An 18,198-nucleotide genomic window follows, 5' to 3' on the forward strand; every position below is an offset into this window, starting at 1 on the left:
CCTTTTGTTGAAGAGATTGGTGAATGAATCAGATGGATTATTGTTTTCTACATGATCAAATATGTTCATAGTGTAGTAGGAACAAAGAAGTTTCAAATTTTTTATAGGATTTAATCTTTGTCCCTCATCCATTACATGGAATAACATTGTCTTTTCAGCTTCACTTCTACAGAACTCATGCAATGTGTCATGAATGTAACATGTTTTGATTTGACCATCTGCACTTCTTCTCTTTACCATCACAAGATTTCTATTAATAAGAATATTCAAATAGTTTGAAGCTTCAACTTTTTTGTTCAAAAGGCTCCACCCATATTCAAAGAATCCTTCAGCAATCCACAAACAAATTAACTTCCAAGCAACAATCTCATGTCCCATGGGAAAATATGCAAAATATAAGAAGCACTTTTTCAACTCCTCACCAGGCAAAGTATTGTAGCTCAACTTTACTAGCTCATGGTAGCTTTGGTCTTCACCGTTAATTTCTAGAAGCGGATTATCAGCCACTCGTTGCCAACCAGCAGAAGTTATATAATTGCGTAGGATACCAGCTACCAGTACTAAAGCATGTGGTAATCCATTGCACTTTTCTGCTATTTTTATCCCAAGATCTTCAATTAATGTGTCACACCATCCTTCTGTACCAAAAACATTATTTTTTATTAGCAACCAACCATCATTATTGCTCAACTTTCCTAAACTATGAGCTTTCCCGGTACAATCAACTACATTGTCGCTGCAGGTGGTTACCAAGACTCTACTCCCTTTCAAATTTTTAGGGAATGCAACTTTTAAAGAATCCCAGTCTTCTTTCTCCCACACATCATCCAATACAATGAAGTATCTTTCATCCTTTAATAATCCCTTTACTTTAGCTTCTAACACATCTTCTAACTCCGTGCTAAAGTCTTCTGTTTGCTTGTAAATTTGATGCAGAATGTCAATGAATTTTTGCTTTCTATGAAACCCTCGTGAAACATGAACCCAAATGCAATGGGTGAAAATTTTCCTGATTTCCGGGTCTTCAAAAATCTTTGATGCAAATGTAGTTTTTCCTGTCCCAACATTCCCCACAATTGGGATGACAAAAAAATCTGTGGATGCTTCCATTAATCGAGTTTTTATGACTTTCAAATCATCATTAAAGCCAACTATCTTATTTTCACGTAACACTGCACCAATCTGAAAAATCATGAATACTAATCACTTCCCAATCATAGTACAATTCAAGAAATATAACTAACTAATTTTTATTGAAACAAGGGGATTGAAATTCAAGGAGCATTTACGAGAAATTAAAGCAGTAAAATCATGTTCAAATAATCTTCCCTCCCCAATCAGTTCAGATATATCAACAAATTATATATATATATACACACACACACACATACTTTCCTTATAAATCAAATTTATAACTTTTGGCAAGATTAACAAATACGGATTATGGTTTAGCGCAGATGCCTATGCACGGGTATCCGTTTACATGGAAGAAGAGGGAGGGGACGGTACATTGGTCAGAGGAACGGCTTGATAAGGTCCTTGTTACGGAAGCATGGAGGAGTATGAATATGCAGACTAGTGTGTTAAATATGATGACACGAAAGTCTGACCATTCGGCTTTGTACCTAGGGATTCGGGATGATATACGGGGAGGGAGGCGGAGGGTGAGGAATTTCAGATTTGAAATGTCTTGGCTACATGATGAGGGCTGTAGGGAGGTGGTGGAGAGAGCATGGGGAGAGGGGAGGTTGTTGGGGTGCAGGATTGTCTACAGTTGTGTGGAAAGAGACTCACTGCCTGGGGTGGGGATCAGTTCCATAGATTTGGGGAGAAGATAAAGCGGTTACAGAAAGAGCAGGATCGACTGAGAGGTAGGCGAGATTTAGCATCATTGGCTGAATTTCGTCGTCTGGAGGCCGAATTATGTAAGCTCGAGGCAATGGATGACTCTTTCTGGAAGCAGAGAGCGAAGCAGCACTGGCTCCAGGGGGCAGATGCGAACACGAAATTCTTTCACAGGTATGCTTCTGACCGTAGAAAGAAAAATACTTTGAATCGATTAAAAACAGTTGATGGGGTATGGGTTGAGGGGAATGAAATGAATAAAACTATTATGGATTATTTTCATGAGGTTTTTAGTTCTGGGAACCACCAGGATATGCCCACCACTTTATTTGACATGATACAACCCTGAGTTACACAAGCACAAAATGAGTCTCTGAATTCTCCGTTCACTTGTGAAGAGGTGAAAAAAGCCTTGTTTGATATGTTCCCTGACAAATCCCCGGGACCCGACGGAATGAATCCGGGTTTCTACCAATATTTCTGGGATGTGGTGGGAAGTGATTTCGCAGCTTTTGTTGTTAATTGCTTGGATGTTGGAACTTTCCCGGAAGGACTAAATAGTACAAATGTGGTGTTAATCCCGAAAAAGAAATCCCCTGAGTATGTAACTGATTTAAGGCCTATTGCTCTGAGTAATGTGGTTTACAGGGTAATAGCGAAAGTGATGGCAAATAGACTGAAGCTGTTAATGGAGGGACTAATTTCTGATTCCCAAAGTGCTTTCATCCCGGATAGACTAATAACAGACAATATTTTAATAGCTGCGGAGGTGGGACATTACTTGAATAGAAAGCAATGTGGAAGAATGGGATGAGGAGCTTTAAAACTTGATATGGCAAAGGCTTATGATAGGATGGAGTGGATTTTCCTGCAGAAAATGTTGACAGCCCTGGGTTTTAATGCTAGATGGATTGAGTTGATAATGCATTGTGTCACAACTGTCTCATATGAGTTTTTAATTAATGGTATCCCATCCGGCCATGTTACACCGACCAGAGGTTTGAGACAAGGGGACCCGTTATCCCCGTATCTTTTTATAATATGTGCAGAAGGATTGTCTATGCTTTTGCAACAGGCCCAACTACAGGGGAAAATACATGGCTGCAGAGTAGCCAGGGGAGCACCGCCAATATCTCATTTGTTTTTTTTTTGCAGATGACAGCTTGCTATTCTTTAAGGCGAATGTGGAGGAGGCTGGGGAGGTAAAGCGGTGCCTAGCAGAATATGAGGCTTTGTCTAGTCAGGCTGTCAATTATCACAAATCCAGTGTGTGCTTTAGTAGAAATACGCCGGAGGAAGAAAGGGATCAGGTGGCGCAACTTTTGGGAGTCCCAAAAGCAGAGAATTTTGGCAAGTATTTGGGGTTACCATCTTTTGTGGGACGAAGGAAAAGGGCGGTGTTCTCGTATATTGAGGACAAGATCAAACAGAGAATTGGCACGTGGAATAAGAGGCTATTATCCCAAGCAGGAAAGAAGGTACTCTTGAAAAGTGTAGCACAATCAATGCCTACCTTTTCTATGAGTGTTTTCTTACTCCCTGAGGCAGTATGTCTTGTGATTCAGAGGGCAATGAATAAATATTGGTGGGGATCCGGGACAGACCGCCATATACATTGGAAAGCATGGGACAAGTTATGTGCCCCGAAGAAGTATGGGGGTTTGGGTTTTAAGGACCTGCGAGCTTTTAATTTGGCAATGTTAGGAAAGCAGGGATGGAGATTTTTGGTAAAGCCTGAGTCACTAGTAGCAAGAATTTATAAGGCAAGATATTATCCAAGAACATCATTTGAGGAGGCGGTTTTGGGGAATAATCCTAGCTACTGTTGGAGGAGCATTTTTGCAGCCCATAGTTTAATTTGTGGAGGGATAAGGAGGAGGATTGGGGATGGGAATAATACATTAATATGGGGTCATCCATGGCTACCTGATGACTTAGAACCTATGATTCAAACTGATATGCCCCAAGAATTGGCAGGAGCAAAAGTGGTGGGTTTGATTGACCAGGATACTGGAACTTGGGATCCACATATACTCAGGGACTTGTTTATGGATTATGATGTAATGAAAATTGAAAGGGTACCTGTTTGCATGGAATATCCGGATATGTGGTATTGGCAGGGAGACTCGAATGGAAATTATACGGTTAAAGGGGGATACAGGCTTGTTGTTGGAAATTATGAGTACAGGGATGGAGAATTTAGAGACTGGTTACACATGTGGAAAATGAAAATACCACCAAAATGGAAATTATTTATGTGGAAAGCCCTCAGTGGTATTCTCCCTACCACAACAAATCTTATTACGAAAAGAGTGGATGTTGATCCAATATGCTCAATGTGTGTTACTTACCCCGAGTGTACGATGCATGCGGCCCTTGTGACTTGTACTTTCACGCAAGCAGTATGTGAGGAATCTACTTTGCCAATTATGAATATTACGACCGATTCTTTTCAAACTTGGTTTCTTGAAATCATGAAAAAACTCACCCCTGATCAATTTATTATGGCAGCCGCGACACTATATTATATTTGGAGGGCGAGGAACCAAGCGGTATGGGAGTGTTTGTTACCGAGGCCAAGACGAGTTGTGCAAGCAGCGGCTGCAGCGTGGCAGGCATGGGCTGCGGTACATGCTGGAGTATCTACGGCAGCATCCAGCAATGTTGGAGCTCTTGCGGCGTCAGATTCTGCTGGAGCAGCTTCTGTGGAGGATGGAGTCCCGAAGGTATACATAGACGCCGGATATCATGCAGCAGATGGGAATGCGACGGCGGGTGCAATTATGCTAACAAGCGGAGGAGAGTTCATGGCGTGTTTTCATATGCAGCTTCCTGATTGTCTTTCCCCGTTGATGGCGGAAGCCTTGGCATGTAAAGAGGCGTTATCATGGTTGAAGGAGAAAGGTTTGCTCTCAGTACGACTAAATACAGATTGCCGAAATCTACAGCGACTCCTAACAACACAAGCCACACGGATGCGAACATATACTGGCTATATCATTGATGAATGCAAGACTATATTGTCAACTTTTAATTTATGTCCTGTTAATTTTATTCCTAGATTAGAGAATCTTATGGCGCATTCGTTAGCCTCACATGCTTTTTCTCAGACTCATTCGATGTATTGGGATTCTAATCCCCGGATTTTGTTACAGCCTATCTTTAATATAATCACCCACAATGGTGGCTTTCAAAAAAAAAAAAACAAATACGGATTATTTGTTTTAACACACATATAATTAGAAAATTTCTTGACTTTATCCGTGCACTATGGTGATCCTAGTTTGAGATATAAGTCTAGATATGGTAATTGGTAAATAGACTTAAATTTTAAAACTTGTTCTCAAGAATTTTTTTTAGGTAGACTAACAGAGATTAATCTCTCAACATAAAATTTTAAGAGTATGTTGAAGTCTTAACTAGATTGTCAAAATACTTTAGAAATTTGTAATGGGAATTTATATCAGCACGTACACTTAGAGTAATTTTGATGCACAAAAAACCTTTTAAGAAAGAATAGAAGTATGAATGTAGAGTAAGAGAGATATTTATAATGATTCGAGAATGGTGTAATTTCTTTACTCCACTCTTCTCTTTTGTTTACTAGGAGAAAAATTCACTAACTTTGTCTTTCATGTATTACAAGTGAACCAAACTTGTGTTTTAATGGTCCCGAAAGTGTGATAAATGTCTACAGGCGGGTGAATATATAGATTTTTATAGTTAAATACTTTTTTGCAAATTATGTTGTTTTGAAAACTAGATTATTTAACTATTGCCAAGATCTTATAGTCTAATGACATCTGGGTTGGACTCCCAAATGGGAGGTTGTGAGTTTGAGCCTCAGTGGAGGTTTTAATGACTCTTTGAGTTCCAATATGTTGAGAAAGTTGTTCCGGATTTTGGTGAAGTTATCTCTTGTAATTTAAGAACATAGACTCCCGAATTTCACATCGTATTGTGTTAGGCATTTTTGTAAACACAAAAAATAGGACTTTATTTCTCTTGAATCTTATAATAAGAATAAGAAGATCTATATATAGGATGGTAAATCTTACTAAATCCTGCGTCCAAAAGAACTTACCAATATAATGACAGACTTTATTCTGTATATCTTTCTTAATGGATTCCAGAAGCTCTGGCTAATTGGTCTTTCATATCCATTTATAGTACTCATCCGCATATCTTAGCTCTCCAATGAGCTATGGTAGACCACTTCATGAGTCAAGATCTTCTTTTTTTTTTTTTTTTTTTGAAAATATGAGTCAAGATCTTCTAGTAGATGTTATATCAGTTGACATTAATTGGAATTAATAGAAGAATCTTGGCCAGCGTGTGGCAGATCCTCTCAGAACAGCAGATCCAATTAAGGTCTACTAATTTCTCCTTTTACATATGTAGAAAGAGTAGTTGTTCGACACATTTTCTAAAGGACTATTGACTTCAAGATTTTTCATGATGTCACAAACCTAGTTTTAGGATCAGAATCATTCCTTTCAACTAAAAGGTAGGTAACTGATTTTACCTAAAGTCAATTGCACGTGGGGAAAAAAGAGGAGATTGAAAATTTTTGAACACCTACCATCTCATAAGGTTTCAACGACAAATTTTCAAACGTTCAAATCTTGGCTCTTTCATATCCATTTTCAAACATTGAAAACTTTCACAAACGCTACAAAATTCAACTTAAGCAAGCTAAATCCTTCTGCTCCAATTTGAACTATAAAATTTATTTTACGAAAATGTTTCCAAAGTCAATTTAACCCCTCCCCCTTCCCCCCTCCCCCCACCTTTAGACTTTGTACTTGCCTATTGATATTAGAGCGGTTATTCGCCCGACCAACTAAACTGATTCTGAAATTTTCAAAAACCCTTTGTTGCAATTTTCTGGAAATCTTTTTTTTTTTTAATGTAAAATTTGAGTTCAATACAAAAATATTATTAGGCTGAATTTGATGAATGACTACTCGCATGCATGCAATCTGTGATATAGCAATGGTGATAAGTGCTAATTCTTAGTAGTTTTATGTGCACAATTGGTATCATACTTGTATCATTTTAGTCAAGGACCTTGTGGTCTAGTGGCACTAAGTTGTTCTCCCATATGGGAGGTTGTGGGTTTGAGCCTCAGTAGAGGTAATATTGACTCTTTGTGCCATTAAACTGACGCATTTTAAGTACACAACACACAAATAAAATTTAAAAATCGTTCACTTTAAGTTTCACATAACTGACGCACCTTAAGATGAAAACAAGGTTTTAAAAATGGTTCACTTTAAGTTTCACATAACTGACGCACATTGAGAAGGAAACTCAAGCACCTAAGTTTCAGCAGCTACACACCTTAAGCACAAACTCCATGCACCTTAAGCACAAAACTCACGCACCTTAAGCACAAAACCCACACATCTTAAGTTTCAACAACTACTAACATTAAGTACACAACTCACGCACCTTAAGCACAAATCTCATGCACCTTAAACACAAGCACACGCACCTTATATACAAAACTCACGCACCTTACTCACAAAAATCATGCACCTTACATTTGACCTAAATGTAAAAACTACCAAAATACCACCATATTTTTATTTAATTTTGCTAATCTGAACGTTGAGCAAAATCAATGATTCTCCTTTCACCGCACCTGGCACCCTCAATCGCAGAGGAACCATTATATATATATATATATATATATATATATATATATATATATATATATATATATATATATATATATATATATATATATATATATATATATATATATATATATATATATATATATATATATATATATATATATATATATATATATATAGGGTGACCATCAAGCGAGGACCTAAACTTAGGTGAGGACATGAAGACTAATCTAGACCATAAAATCAGAATAAAGCATGACTGAGATTAAAACGAACAAATCACACGGATTAAGGAAATAAATACCTTTAAAATATTAAAAAATATAAATTTATGGGTAAATTAGATTTATTAGAATCAGTGCATTACTATGCAAAATATTGTGCATTCCTATACAGTATTGTGCATCGATAAGTCTATAGTTGTGCATTCCAACACCACCTAAAAATCCTACAGTTGACATCTCAAAGTCCTACGATGCATTGAACTATGTGTACTAATGCACAACTCACAAGCCTATAGTGCACAACTTACAATACTAGGTTGCACAACCAACACACGAGAATGCACAATCGTACTATCCAGGCATTCGTACATATACACGACCATCCAAATATAGGCAATATTATATTCAAAAGAATGAGCGAAAAAAAATAAAAAAAATACTGATTACATTGCGTGGGTGAACACTCCAATCAAAGATGAAGAAATCGCGACTCCAAATTGCAATGGTGGTGATCCAAAAAAGTAGAAAACCAATTAAGGCAAGGATTACACATGCGTTCACACTTAAAAAAAATAGAAAAAGACACTACTACCCAACTTTAACAAAAAAGATCAATCCATGTATCTTTGAAAATCAAAACTGGGTCATTAGTCCTCACATCATCACCTAAGAATGAGTCCTCATTTGATATATGAGTTCACATGTAGCAAGAGCTTTAGCACGATATTCAGCTTCCGCACTAGATCTGGCTACTACATCTTGCTTTTTCATGAAATCAAGTTACCCCCAATGAGAATACAATATCCAGATGTAGAGCGTCTGTCAAATGGAGAACCGGCCTGCCCGATCAACATCAGAGTATCCAATGATCTGAGTATGACCTTTATCTTCATAAATCAGCCCTTGGTCTGATTCCTTCTTAATGTATGTAAAAACTCGAATAGCAGCATCCCAATGATCGTCACAAGGAGTTTCTAAAAACTAACTTAATACACTTACTGCAAAGAAAATATATGTGTATGGCCAAGCCTCCTGTAACTTTCTGGTTTGGATCGTGTACGTCTCACCTTGATGGGAAGGAGTTTGGTATTTGGATCCATAGGACTATCGATGGGTTTACAATCAAGCATCCCGGTTTCTTCAAGAATATCCAAAACATACTTCCTTTGTGAAATAACCACACCATTATAGGATTGGGCTACCTCAATTCCAAGAAAATATTTTAACTTACCCAAATCCTTAGTCTGAAATCTTTTAAAGAGATGTGCTTTCAACTAGGATATGTCTTCCTCGTCGTTGCCAGTAATCACAATGTCGTCTACATATACTATAAGGTAGATACACTCACCTTCCATCGAGATTTGGTGAAACACAGAATAATCAACTTTACTTTGAATAATTCCAAATTCACTGATAACTGTGCTAAAACGACTAAACCATACTCTTGGGGACTGTTTCAATCCATACAGTGATCGTCAAAGTTTACAAACCAAGTCAGACTCCCCTTGAGCAACAAATCCTGGTGGTTGTTCTATATAGACTTCTTCGTTGAGATCTCCATGTAAGAAGACATTCTTAATGTCTTGTTGATATAAAGGCCTAAGAAGGCATTCAACAATATATTGTTGAATGATGCTATTTATGATCGTTCTTGTGCATTGTTTACTTATTATGAGTGTGTAGAGTAGATTAGGGGTTGGGTAGTGGTGTTTATTGTTTTTGATACCTATTTAATACTTATTTAACACTAATCTTTTGTAGTGAGATGTTTTGTATGTTGGTGTTGGTGGGTTTGTGCACTACCTTATATACAGGTCATGTATGGGATTTTGGCAACCGAGTGAGCAAGAAGTCCACGGGTTATCACACCTCTAGAGTCGTCTCTCAACCGTCAATCTCCCTTCGACCACATCTCACGACATTCAGGTTCACTTACGAGAGTATGTAATGTTGAAGGTCTAGACTACTCGTGCTTATTGATGGGGATTGGTAGTGTCACGAGAGTGGAACAACCCCCCGTGTTCCAATTCGACCTAACATTTGACCACAAGAGTGGCGTGTTAGTATATCGAATTGGTGATTGGTAGTCTTGAACACGATGGTGAAGTTCTTTAACCCTAAATCCTTTGTTCTATGGCATCAGACCAATAAATACCCATTCCAATCCCTACCTTTTTATTTATAGTTTTTTTTTTTTTTTATCTCGTTGTTTTATATATATTTTCCATGCTTAGCCTGTCATCATATTTGATTATTTGTTGTTTAGCATCCATAAAATCTTTCATGCTTGTGCCTAGATTCTTCGTTGGCTATCCCAACCCCCAATCCTTGAGGAGGATCAAAAACAAATTTATTTTTGTTTATTTCGTAATTTGCTATACTGCATTGTTGATGAAGGATCATGGCCATCCAAATTCCACTTGAGAATATTTAATTGGATATTGAACTCAAAGTTGACATTTTGAAAAATGTGCTACAAAAAGATTTTTAAGTAAATATTCTGAGATATATTTAGCTTAATCGGTGCAAACAATGCTCTGATACTACTCGTTGGTCTCGAGCTAACTCAAAGCCTGGGGTTGAATAGATTTTGAACAACTCTTTGGAAATAAAATTGAGAAACTCTTTGGAAATAAAATTTTACAAGGCAGCAGAATGCTTTAGCTTGCCTTGTTTAGTTGTGTAGCTAATGGGGAAATAACCCACCATACATAACTGACCCTTGCCGACCAATCCCGACCCTAGTCGACCTGGATTATTAACACCAGAGATCAAAGTTAATGTGAGTAAAACTTATTTGAACTGCCCGACCTCATGTGAATTAGCCGACCCTACACTTTAGGAAGCAAGAGTCTTAGACATAAGTCATATAAATCGCGTCAAAAATATTTGCACACTTGACACTACCAACTTGGCAGCCTAACGGTCAAGGACCACGTGGGGAAAATGCCGGGGATTCGGCATGTAGCTTTCCCCACCTTTATAAATACCCCCATTAACATCAGTTAGGGGGGGGGGGTTCTTTTTTTTTTTTTTTTGGCGAATGAGGGAGGTGTACAAGAAGTTTATACATTTCCTGACCACTACACTTCAATTTACATTATCAATAGCATTTTGCGTTAAATAAATTGCTAGTGTGTGTTTTTTTAGTTCAGCAATAAGCAAATAAAAGACTAGGGATAGAGAGATTGAGTTGAATATTTTTATAGTGGTTCGGGAACTCTCTATTCCACTTTTCTCCTTGACACAAGGAGATTTCACTAGTATTTTGTTCAAATAAAGTGAAAGTAGCCTTTCACATTAGTTGCACACCAATCTAACTAAGGGTCCGTTTGGAAAGCAGGAAAATGACTTCTGGAAAATGTTTTCTGAAAAATGAATCATTTTCTAGAAAATATTTTTCTTTCCAGTGTTTGGTTGCATTCTGGAAAACTGTTTTTGTGTGTTTGGTTCATTTTCTGGAAAATGAGTAGAATTGTATAATTAAGCATTTTAATTATTTTATTTAGAATATTAAAACATGTATAATAATATATAATAATATAATATTAATTTTAAATATAATAAAAAATAGCTAAGTTTTTCACCAAAAAAAACTAATAATATATCAAAAATATTATGGTGGTGGTAGTGGTGTTATTCGTTATATAATAATAATAATAATAATAATAATAATAATAATAATAATAATAATAATAATAATAATAATAATAATAATAATAATAATAATAATAATAATAATAATAATAATAATAATAATTGGTGGTGGTATGACGGTGGTGGCAGTGGTGGTGGTGGTGGCGACGGCGGTGGTTGCGATGGTATGATCGTGGTGGTGGCGGCGGCGGCGGTGTGATGGTGGCGGTGGTGGTTGCGGTAGTATGGTGGTGGTGGCGGCGGCGGCGGTAGTGGTGTTGCTGTGATGGTGGTGGTAGTATAACAGTGGTGGCAGTGGTGTGTGGGGGGCGGTGGTTGCGGTGGTATGGTGGTGGTGGTGGTGGTGGCAACGGTGGTTGCGGTGGTGGCGGCGGCGGCGGTGTGATGGCGGTGGTGTGGTGGTGGTGGCGGTGGTTGCGGTGGTATGGTAGTGGTGGCGGTAGTTGCGGTGGTATGGTGGTGGTGGTGGTGGTGGCGACGGTGGTTGCGGTGGTATGGTGGTGGTGGCGGCGGCGGTGGTGGTGTGATGGCGGTGGTGGTGTCGGTGCTTGCGGTGGTATGGTGGTGATGGCGGCGGCGGTGGTATGGTGGTAGTGGTGGCAGCGATGGTGGTTGCGGTGGTATGGTGGTGGCGGCAGCGGCGACGGTAGTGGTTGCGGTGGTATGGTGGTGGTGGCGGCGGCGGTATGGTGGTGGTGGTGGTGGTGGCGACAGCGGTGGTATGGTGGTAGTGGTGGCGGTGACGGTGGTTGCGGTGGTATGGTGGTGGTGGTGGTGGTGGCGGCGGCGGCGGTGGTGGTGTGGTGGCGGTGGTGTGGTGGTGGTGGTGGCGGCGACGATGGTTGCGCTGGTATGGTGGCAGTGGTGGTATGGTGTTAGTGGTGGTGTGATGGTGGCGGTGGTATAGTGGTGGTGGCGGTGGTATAGTGGTGGTGGCGGCGGCAGTAGTGGTGGTGATGGTGGTATGGTGTTGATGATGTTGGTGGTGGTGTGATGTTGGTGTAAAAGTTGGAAAATGACTTCCCCAAAAAAATGGGAAGTCAATTTTTCCCAAAGTCAACGGAAATCCGGAAAATGATTTACGTTTGACTTGATTTTCCAAACACATCCAAACAATGAAAACATAGAAAATGATTTCCAGAACTCATTTTCCAGGTTTCCAAACACACCATAAGTTACTTGTAAAAACTCTTTTACATAAAACATTTGAATGACTTTTAGTGTTTCACTAAGATAGATGCATGTTATTCAATTTACTACGTGCCTTTGTCGTCAAGGGTCATCCACAAAGCCATCTTGAGAGAAGTTTTACAATCCCTAAAACATGTAGTCTTAAAAGGCTGGGTTAGACATAATCAGAATGATTTCTTGAAGCATTTGAGAGCCTATGAATGACTTTTAATGCTTTCAATTCTCAGGTCACTTAAGAGCATCCATAATAGTAGAGATATTTTGTGATTTTTGTAAGTGTGATGAGGAGATGAAAGAAAAAAGAAAAAAAATAAAACAAAACAAACAAACAAACAAAGAAAGAAAGAAATAAATAAATAAATAAATAAATAAATATATATATATATATATATATATATATATATATATATATATATATATATATATATATATATATGATGGATTTAATTAACCCGGGGTGGACACGAATCAATAAATCCGGATAAGAACGTAATATAAATAATATAGAACGATATAGCAAAATGCCGTGAGACCGTATATTATATTAATTGCCGTAGGAATTGGCTATTACAAAGATTCGGTAAGACAAAGTGTGTAATAAGTGTAGAATGTAGATAGAATGCCCCTTGTTAGGACAAGGAGGGGGGTTTTTATACAAGCTAAACCCCCCAACCGCCTCCTCCTAAATCGGGGGGTGGTTAGATCTCAACTATGACTGGGCCCGGGTGGACCGGGTCGGGTCGGGTCCCGAGCTCGGGTAGGACCGAGTTCCCCGACTCGAGCCCCCACGGAGGTCAGGTCGGGTCGGGGCACCTCCATGGTGCCATAGGTCTGGTGCTTTTGGGCTCCAACGTGGTGCTCCGGGTCCGCATTGCTCTTGGCTCCAATGTGGTGCCCCGGGTCCGCGTTGCTCTTGGGCTCCACCTTAGTGCTCCGGATCCGCGTTGCTAGCCCGGGTCGGGTCGTGGGTATCATATATCCATCAATATATATATATATATATATATATATATATATATATATATATATATATATATATATATAAGGGTCTGTCAGGTGACACGCCTGATGCGCCATCGTGCGCGTTCTTCTCTGATATTTCTCTTTCCTTGCGAAGAGAAATATCTCAATGCTTACAGGAAGTTTGTTTTTCCTCTCTCTCCACATTATTACTCCTCCACCTCATCTCACTTTTCTTAAAATTTGTGAAATAACTTGTGACCATTCATTGGGAAGTGAAAAGTCTCCTAGCATGACCAATCATAAGGATGTGAAAACTTTCCTATATAGAATGACCATTTATATGGATATGAAAAGTCTCCTAACATGTATATATATAGGGTTGTGTGTTCCCTTTCAAGCTATCGAATTTTTCAGAAACCTTTTCCTAACCTTTGTTCAATTATAAAATTAAAGTCTGCCCAACTTACACATAAATTCCATATTGATGTAAGCAAATATGTGATCTTGTATTGCAATTATTGAAACAAATAATTTGAAATATGATAATTTGGGAATAAATTTTTTGGTACCTTGGGAAGTGGCAGATCACTACTACGTTTGTTGTAGTCCTCCTGGAGGTGTCGAAGGTCTTCTTTGTGGTCTTCGCTAAGGGTTTTCACTTCATTGTTAATGGACTGGATCTCACTCGCAACATTATTGAGCTTTCCACAAACCCGAATCTTATCAAAAGATTTTGCCAATCCATGCTTCTTCTCCTGTGCAAAGTAGTTGCGAACCGCATCCCTGGCTTCTTGCACATGTGTTTCGAATTTTTTTACTATTACTCTCAAAACACGGTGTTCATTGGCCAGTGGGCTCTTGCAAGCTACCAGCAAGCTCCCAGTAAACGTTTTGATTTGAGAGGTCATCTCCTCTATCTCAGACTTCATAATGTCAGAAACCAGGTGGACATTGTCTCCTACCATATCCTCTAGCTTGTTTACCGCGTGCTCTACTTTTTTAATCACTTTGTCAAAGTCTATAGGTCTCTCTATCTGTGAAGAAATACAAAATCGAAAGTGATACAGCTAGTGCGAACATGCTTGCGTGTATATATATATATATATATATAGGGAAGGGATCAGGTGCACGGGGAGGTCTTCCCGTATGGTCAAACGCACTTAAGCATTAAACTGACGCACTCTAAATACATATCATACGCACATTAAAGCACACAACAAAGCACCTTCAGAACACAAATTCATGCACATACACAAAACTCACACATTTAAGCATTAAACTGACGCACTTTAAGCAGGGACTGACCTACAGTGGGGACAGTGGGGACATCTGCCCCCTCATCCCACCCCCAGCCCATATATAAGCATTGTGTATATATATGTATATATAGTATATAATTAAGTATAAGTACAAGGAAATTGATAATTATTCTGAAAATTTCGGACGTTTTCTAGGAAAAGATGTGATAGATCAGATGGCAAGGCACGCGCCTACTCCTAACTCTAAGCATGGTCAAGGGTTGTGTTTTTACTGCTTTTCTGCCTATTCCTTCAATACAGATACATTTTTTTTAAATAATTTTTTAAATATTAATTAATGGTTATATTTTCACACACTATTTATGACTTTTTAACCTTTTATTAATAATAATGAGATGTGTAATTTATAATGTGTTTTGTATTCGAATTATTTTATCAAATTAATTATGTTTCATATTTCGTTATCAATATTTTTATAATATTTGGATGTGTTTTATTTTTTACCCATATCTAACAATATTTATGACTAGATTTCTTAAGTGTTTCATTTTTTTTTTGTCAAACTATCTATTTTGTTTTAATGTTTCGCCCCCACTGGAAAAAAATTATGGATCCGCCACTGACCTTAAGCACAAAATTCACGCACCTTAAGCACAAAATTCATGCACCTTAATTTTCAACCACTACTTACATTAAGAACACAAATCTAACACACATTAAACACAAAACTCATGCACCTTAAAGTTTCAACAATAACTCATATTAAGTACACACCCAGGCATATTAAGCACAAAACTCACTCACATTAAGCAAAAAACTCAGAACACACTCACGCACATTAAACACAAACCTCACGCACCTTAAGTACAAGATTCACGCACATTAAATACAAAACTCACGCACATTAATCACCAGCACGGGAAGCATTCAACCGCACCTGAACCTTTCTATATATATATATATATATATATATATATATATATATATATATATATATATATATATATATATACTCAAATGCGTCGGTGTGGCCGCTTGAAAAATGCACCAATAGTGTTAAGAAAATGCACAAATACATTTAAAAAATGCACAACTCACCCAAAATAATGCACCATAACTCCTCACACCTAATTATGCATTTTTGAACACTATGTGATGCTTTTATACATACCTAATGGTGCATTTTTGGTGATGCATACCTAATTGTGCATATATTTGTGCATTATTTGGGAAAATCTAGAAAACAAGAAAAAAGCTATTTTCTAAATGTTTTGTTAGATTGGAAATATAGAAAAATAATTTTCCAAATAGAAAGTGAAAAACAATGCAAAACAAATACAATTTTCTCTTTTCTGTTTTTTCCAGAAAAATGAAAAAAAAAATAAAAAATTATAGAAACCAAACGTGCCAAGGGAAATTTCTACACATTCTATTTTTTCAACAAAATTGTTCCTCCCAAACACGCACATTCCTTGAAATTACATTTTCAAGAAATATAGATCAGAGATTCTCATACTTCTTAGATATTAAAAACATCACGTACACTACACTTTTTCTTTACGTGGATTTAAGTTTAATTTTCTTCTCCTTACCAAAATTGTTTTTTTTTTTTTAAAAATAAATATATTAATTCAATTAACTGAATATGATCATGTTTTGTGATTGCTAAAACAAATTTGAAATATGATAATTTGACAATAATTTTTGTGGTACCTGGAGAGTTAGCAGAACATTGTTTCGGTTGATGGTGGGGGAGTGACGGTCAATTTCGTGTTGTTGGCAAATCATCATAGTAACCTTTGATCTAACAGAGTGGATCTTACTTGCAAAAGATTTGACCTTTCTTCTATAGGGTTCCAAAAACTTTGTGAGGGTTTTGTCTTCATAGTACACCACCATATGCCAGTACTTGTGAGCCACACCCTTAGCTTCATTCACAATAGTTTGGAAGGTTTTCACCATCCAAACATCGACAGATGCAATTGGGTTCGTGTAAGTTTCCTGAAGCCTGGCATTAATCATTTGGATATTGAAGCTCACATCCTTTAACTTCAAATATAAGCTAGGAGGCCCACCACCCCACAGACTAGCCCACTCTACATATCGAACCATACTGTTTACCGCTTGCTCGATTAGTGTGTCCGTGTATGCCGTCAATGGCCCCTTCTCCTGAAGAATTAAGGAAAGCATTTGATATCTGAGAGATGCAAATTTGGAAACCAATTAAAGAATAGTAGTATATGTTATTATTTAATAATAATAAAAAGTTTAATACTTATTATGTTTTACTAGTTTACATAGCATTGCACGAATGAGTTAATGTCCAGTGTTTATAATTAATTAAATATTTAATTAAAAGTGAGTTAATGTCCCATGTTTATAATTAAATAAATATTTGAAAGTATATCAATGTAAGATTATATATGACAAGTTCATACATAAGTAATTTAATGTCGAATTTGTTTATTTAAATATATAACTCATAGTATATAAATACAGTATATTATAGGAGATTCATTATAATTGTTACTAAACTTTTTTTAAATAGTAACCAAGTATTTTTGTTGCAAAGGGTTCTAATATATTTAATTTAATGAATTGCATATATATACAAGATTAATGAATAAATCAACGATAACAGTCATTTAGGTATTTTGCTCAGTTTTCATTTAGTTCAACCATTATTGTTGAATAAATTATTATGGATAAAGAAATTTCTAATTTAAGGAATTTAAATATAGTAAAAATTTTAATTATAATGTAACCCAAATATATTGGACGATTGGTAAATATGATGCAATCCAAAGATCAAAATGCTAAAGAAAGTATTTGGTTATTCAACATTTTGAAGAAACAACTTGTTCCAAACCACTGGAAATACAAACATTGCAATTTACAATATTTTTACTTAGCGTTTTTAGAATGATTTTTACTTAGCGTTTTTAGAATAACAAGAGCCAGTTTCGTTGGCTCACAGCTTGCCCATCAATGGATGGGCAAGCTTAATTTCTTTAAATTGGAGCCTTAAGGCTCCTTTTATAGGAGTTTCAAGGCTCCCATGCCAATTTTTCCATCGATGTGAGAAAAGTGGCAAAACTAAAGGGAGCCGAACTAACAGGAATTAACAGAGAATATAATATTTAACTGAAAAGTTAACAGATAATCATATAATTGGATAAATTAGAAAATCTCAAGGAAAAATTAAAATCTAATCAATCTGAGTCATTCATTTGATTAAAAATTTGATCATCTAGCCATTATAGATCTAATTCTCTTTGGCTCTTATTAGTATATATAATAGATATATAACATGGAGAAGTCAATTTCTATGTAGTGTAATAGCACGTTTATTATTATCCTAATTTGGTGATCACAAGATTAAACCTTAGTAATCTTTAAACTTTATTTTTAGTTAGT

At 37.1% G+C, this 18,198-nt stretch overlaps 2 protein-coding genes and 1 long non-coding RNA gene across 3 annotated transcripts in view; 1 reads left to right on the forward strand and 2 right to left on the reverse strand.

Annotated features, from left to right (window-relative positions):
• Positions 1 to 18,198, reverse strand: part of LOC109181374 — a 289,298-nt gene that overhangs the window by 80,476 nt on the left and 190,624 nt on the right. The gene's annotated exons all lie outside the window — the stretch shown is intronic.
• Positions 14 to 18,198, forward strand: part of LOC109181385 — a 90,541-nt gene continuing 72,356 nt past the window's right edge. Inside the window, exon 1 of the long non-coding RNA XR_002054186.1 lies at positions 14 to 75. This is a non-coding gene — a long non-coding RNA (uncharacterized LOC109181385). The remainder of the gene's footprint in view (positions 76 to 18,198) is intronic.
• Positions 506 to 18,198, reverse strand: part of LOC109181377 (putative late blight resistance protein homolog R1B-14) — a 31,536-nt gene continuing 13,843 nt past the window's right edge. The window contains exons 3-5 of the mRNA XM_019331127.1: positions 16,495 to 16,950; positions 14,092 to 14,556; positions 506 to 638 (exon numbers count right to left, since the gene is read on the reverse strand). Of these exons, the coding sequence (XP_019186672.1) occupies positions 618 to 638; positions 14,092 to 14,556; positions 16,495 to 16,950 (942 nt within the window). The 3' untranslated portion in view covers positions 506 to 617. The remainder of the gene's footprint in view (positions 639 to 14,091; positions 14,557 to 16,494; positions 16,951 to 18,198) is intronic.

Source organism: Ipomoea nil, unplaced genomic scaffold (genome assembly GCF_001879475.1).
Source record: "Ipomoea nil cultivar Tokyo-kokei standard unplaced genomic scaffold, Asagao_1.1 scaffold1043, whole genome shotgun sequence".
NCBI classification, from domain to species: Eukaryota; Viridiplantae; Streptophyta; class Magnoliopsida; order Solanales; family Convolvulaceae; genus Ipomoea; species Ipomoea nil.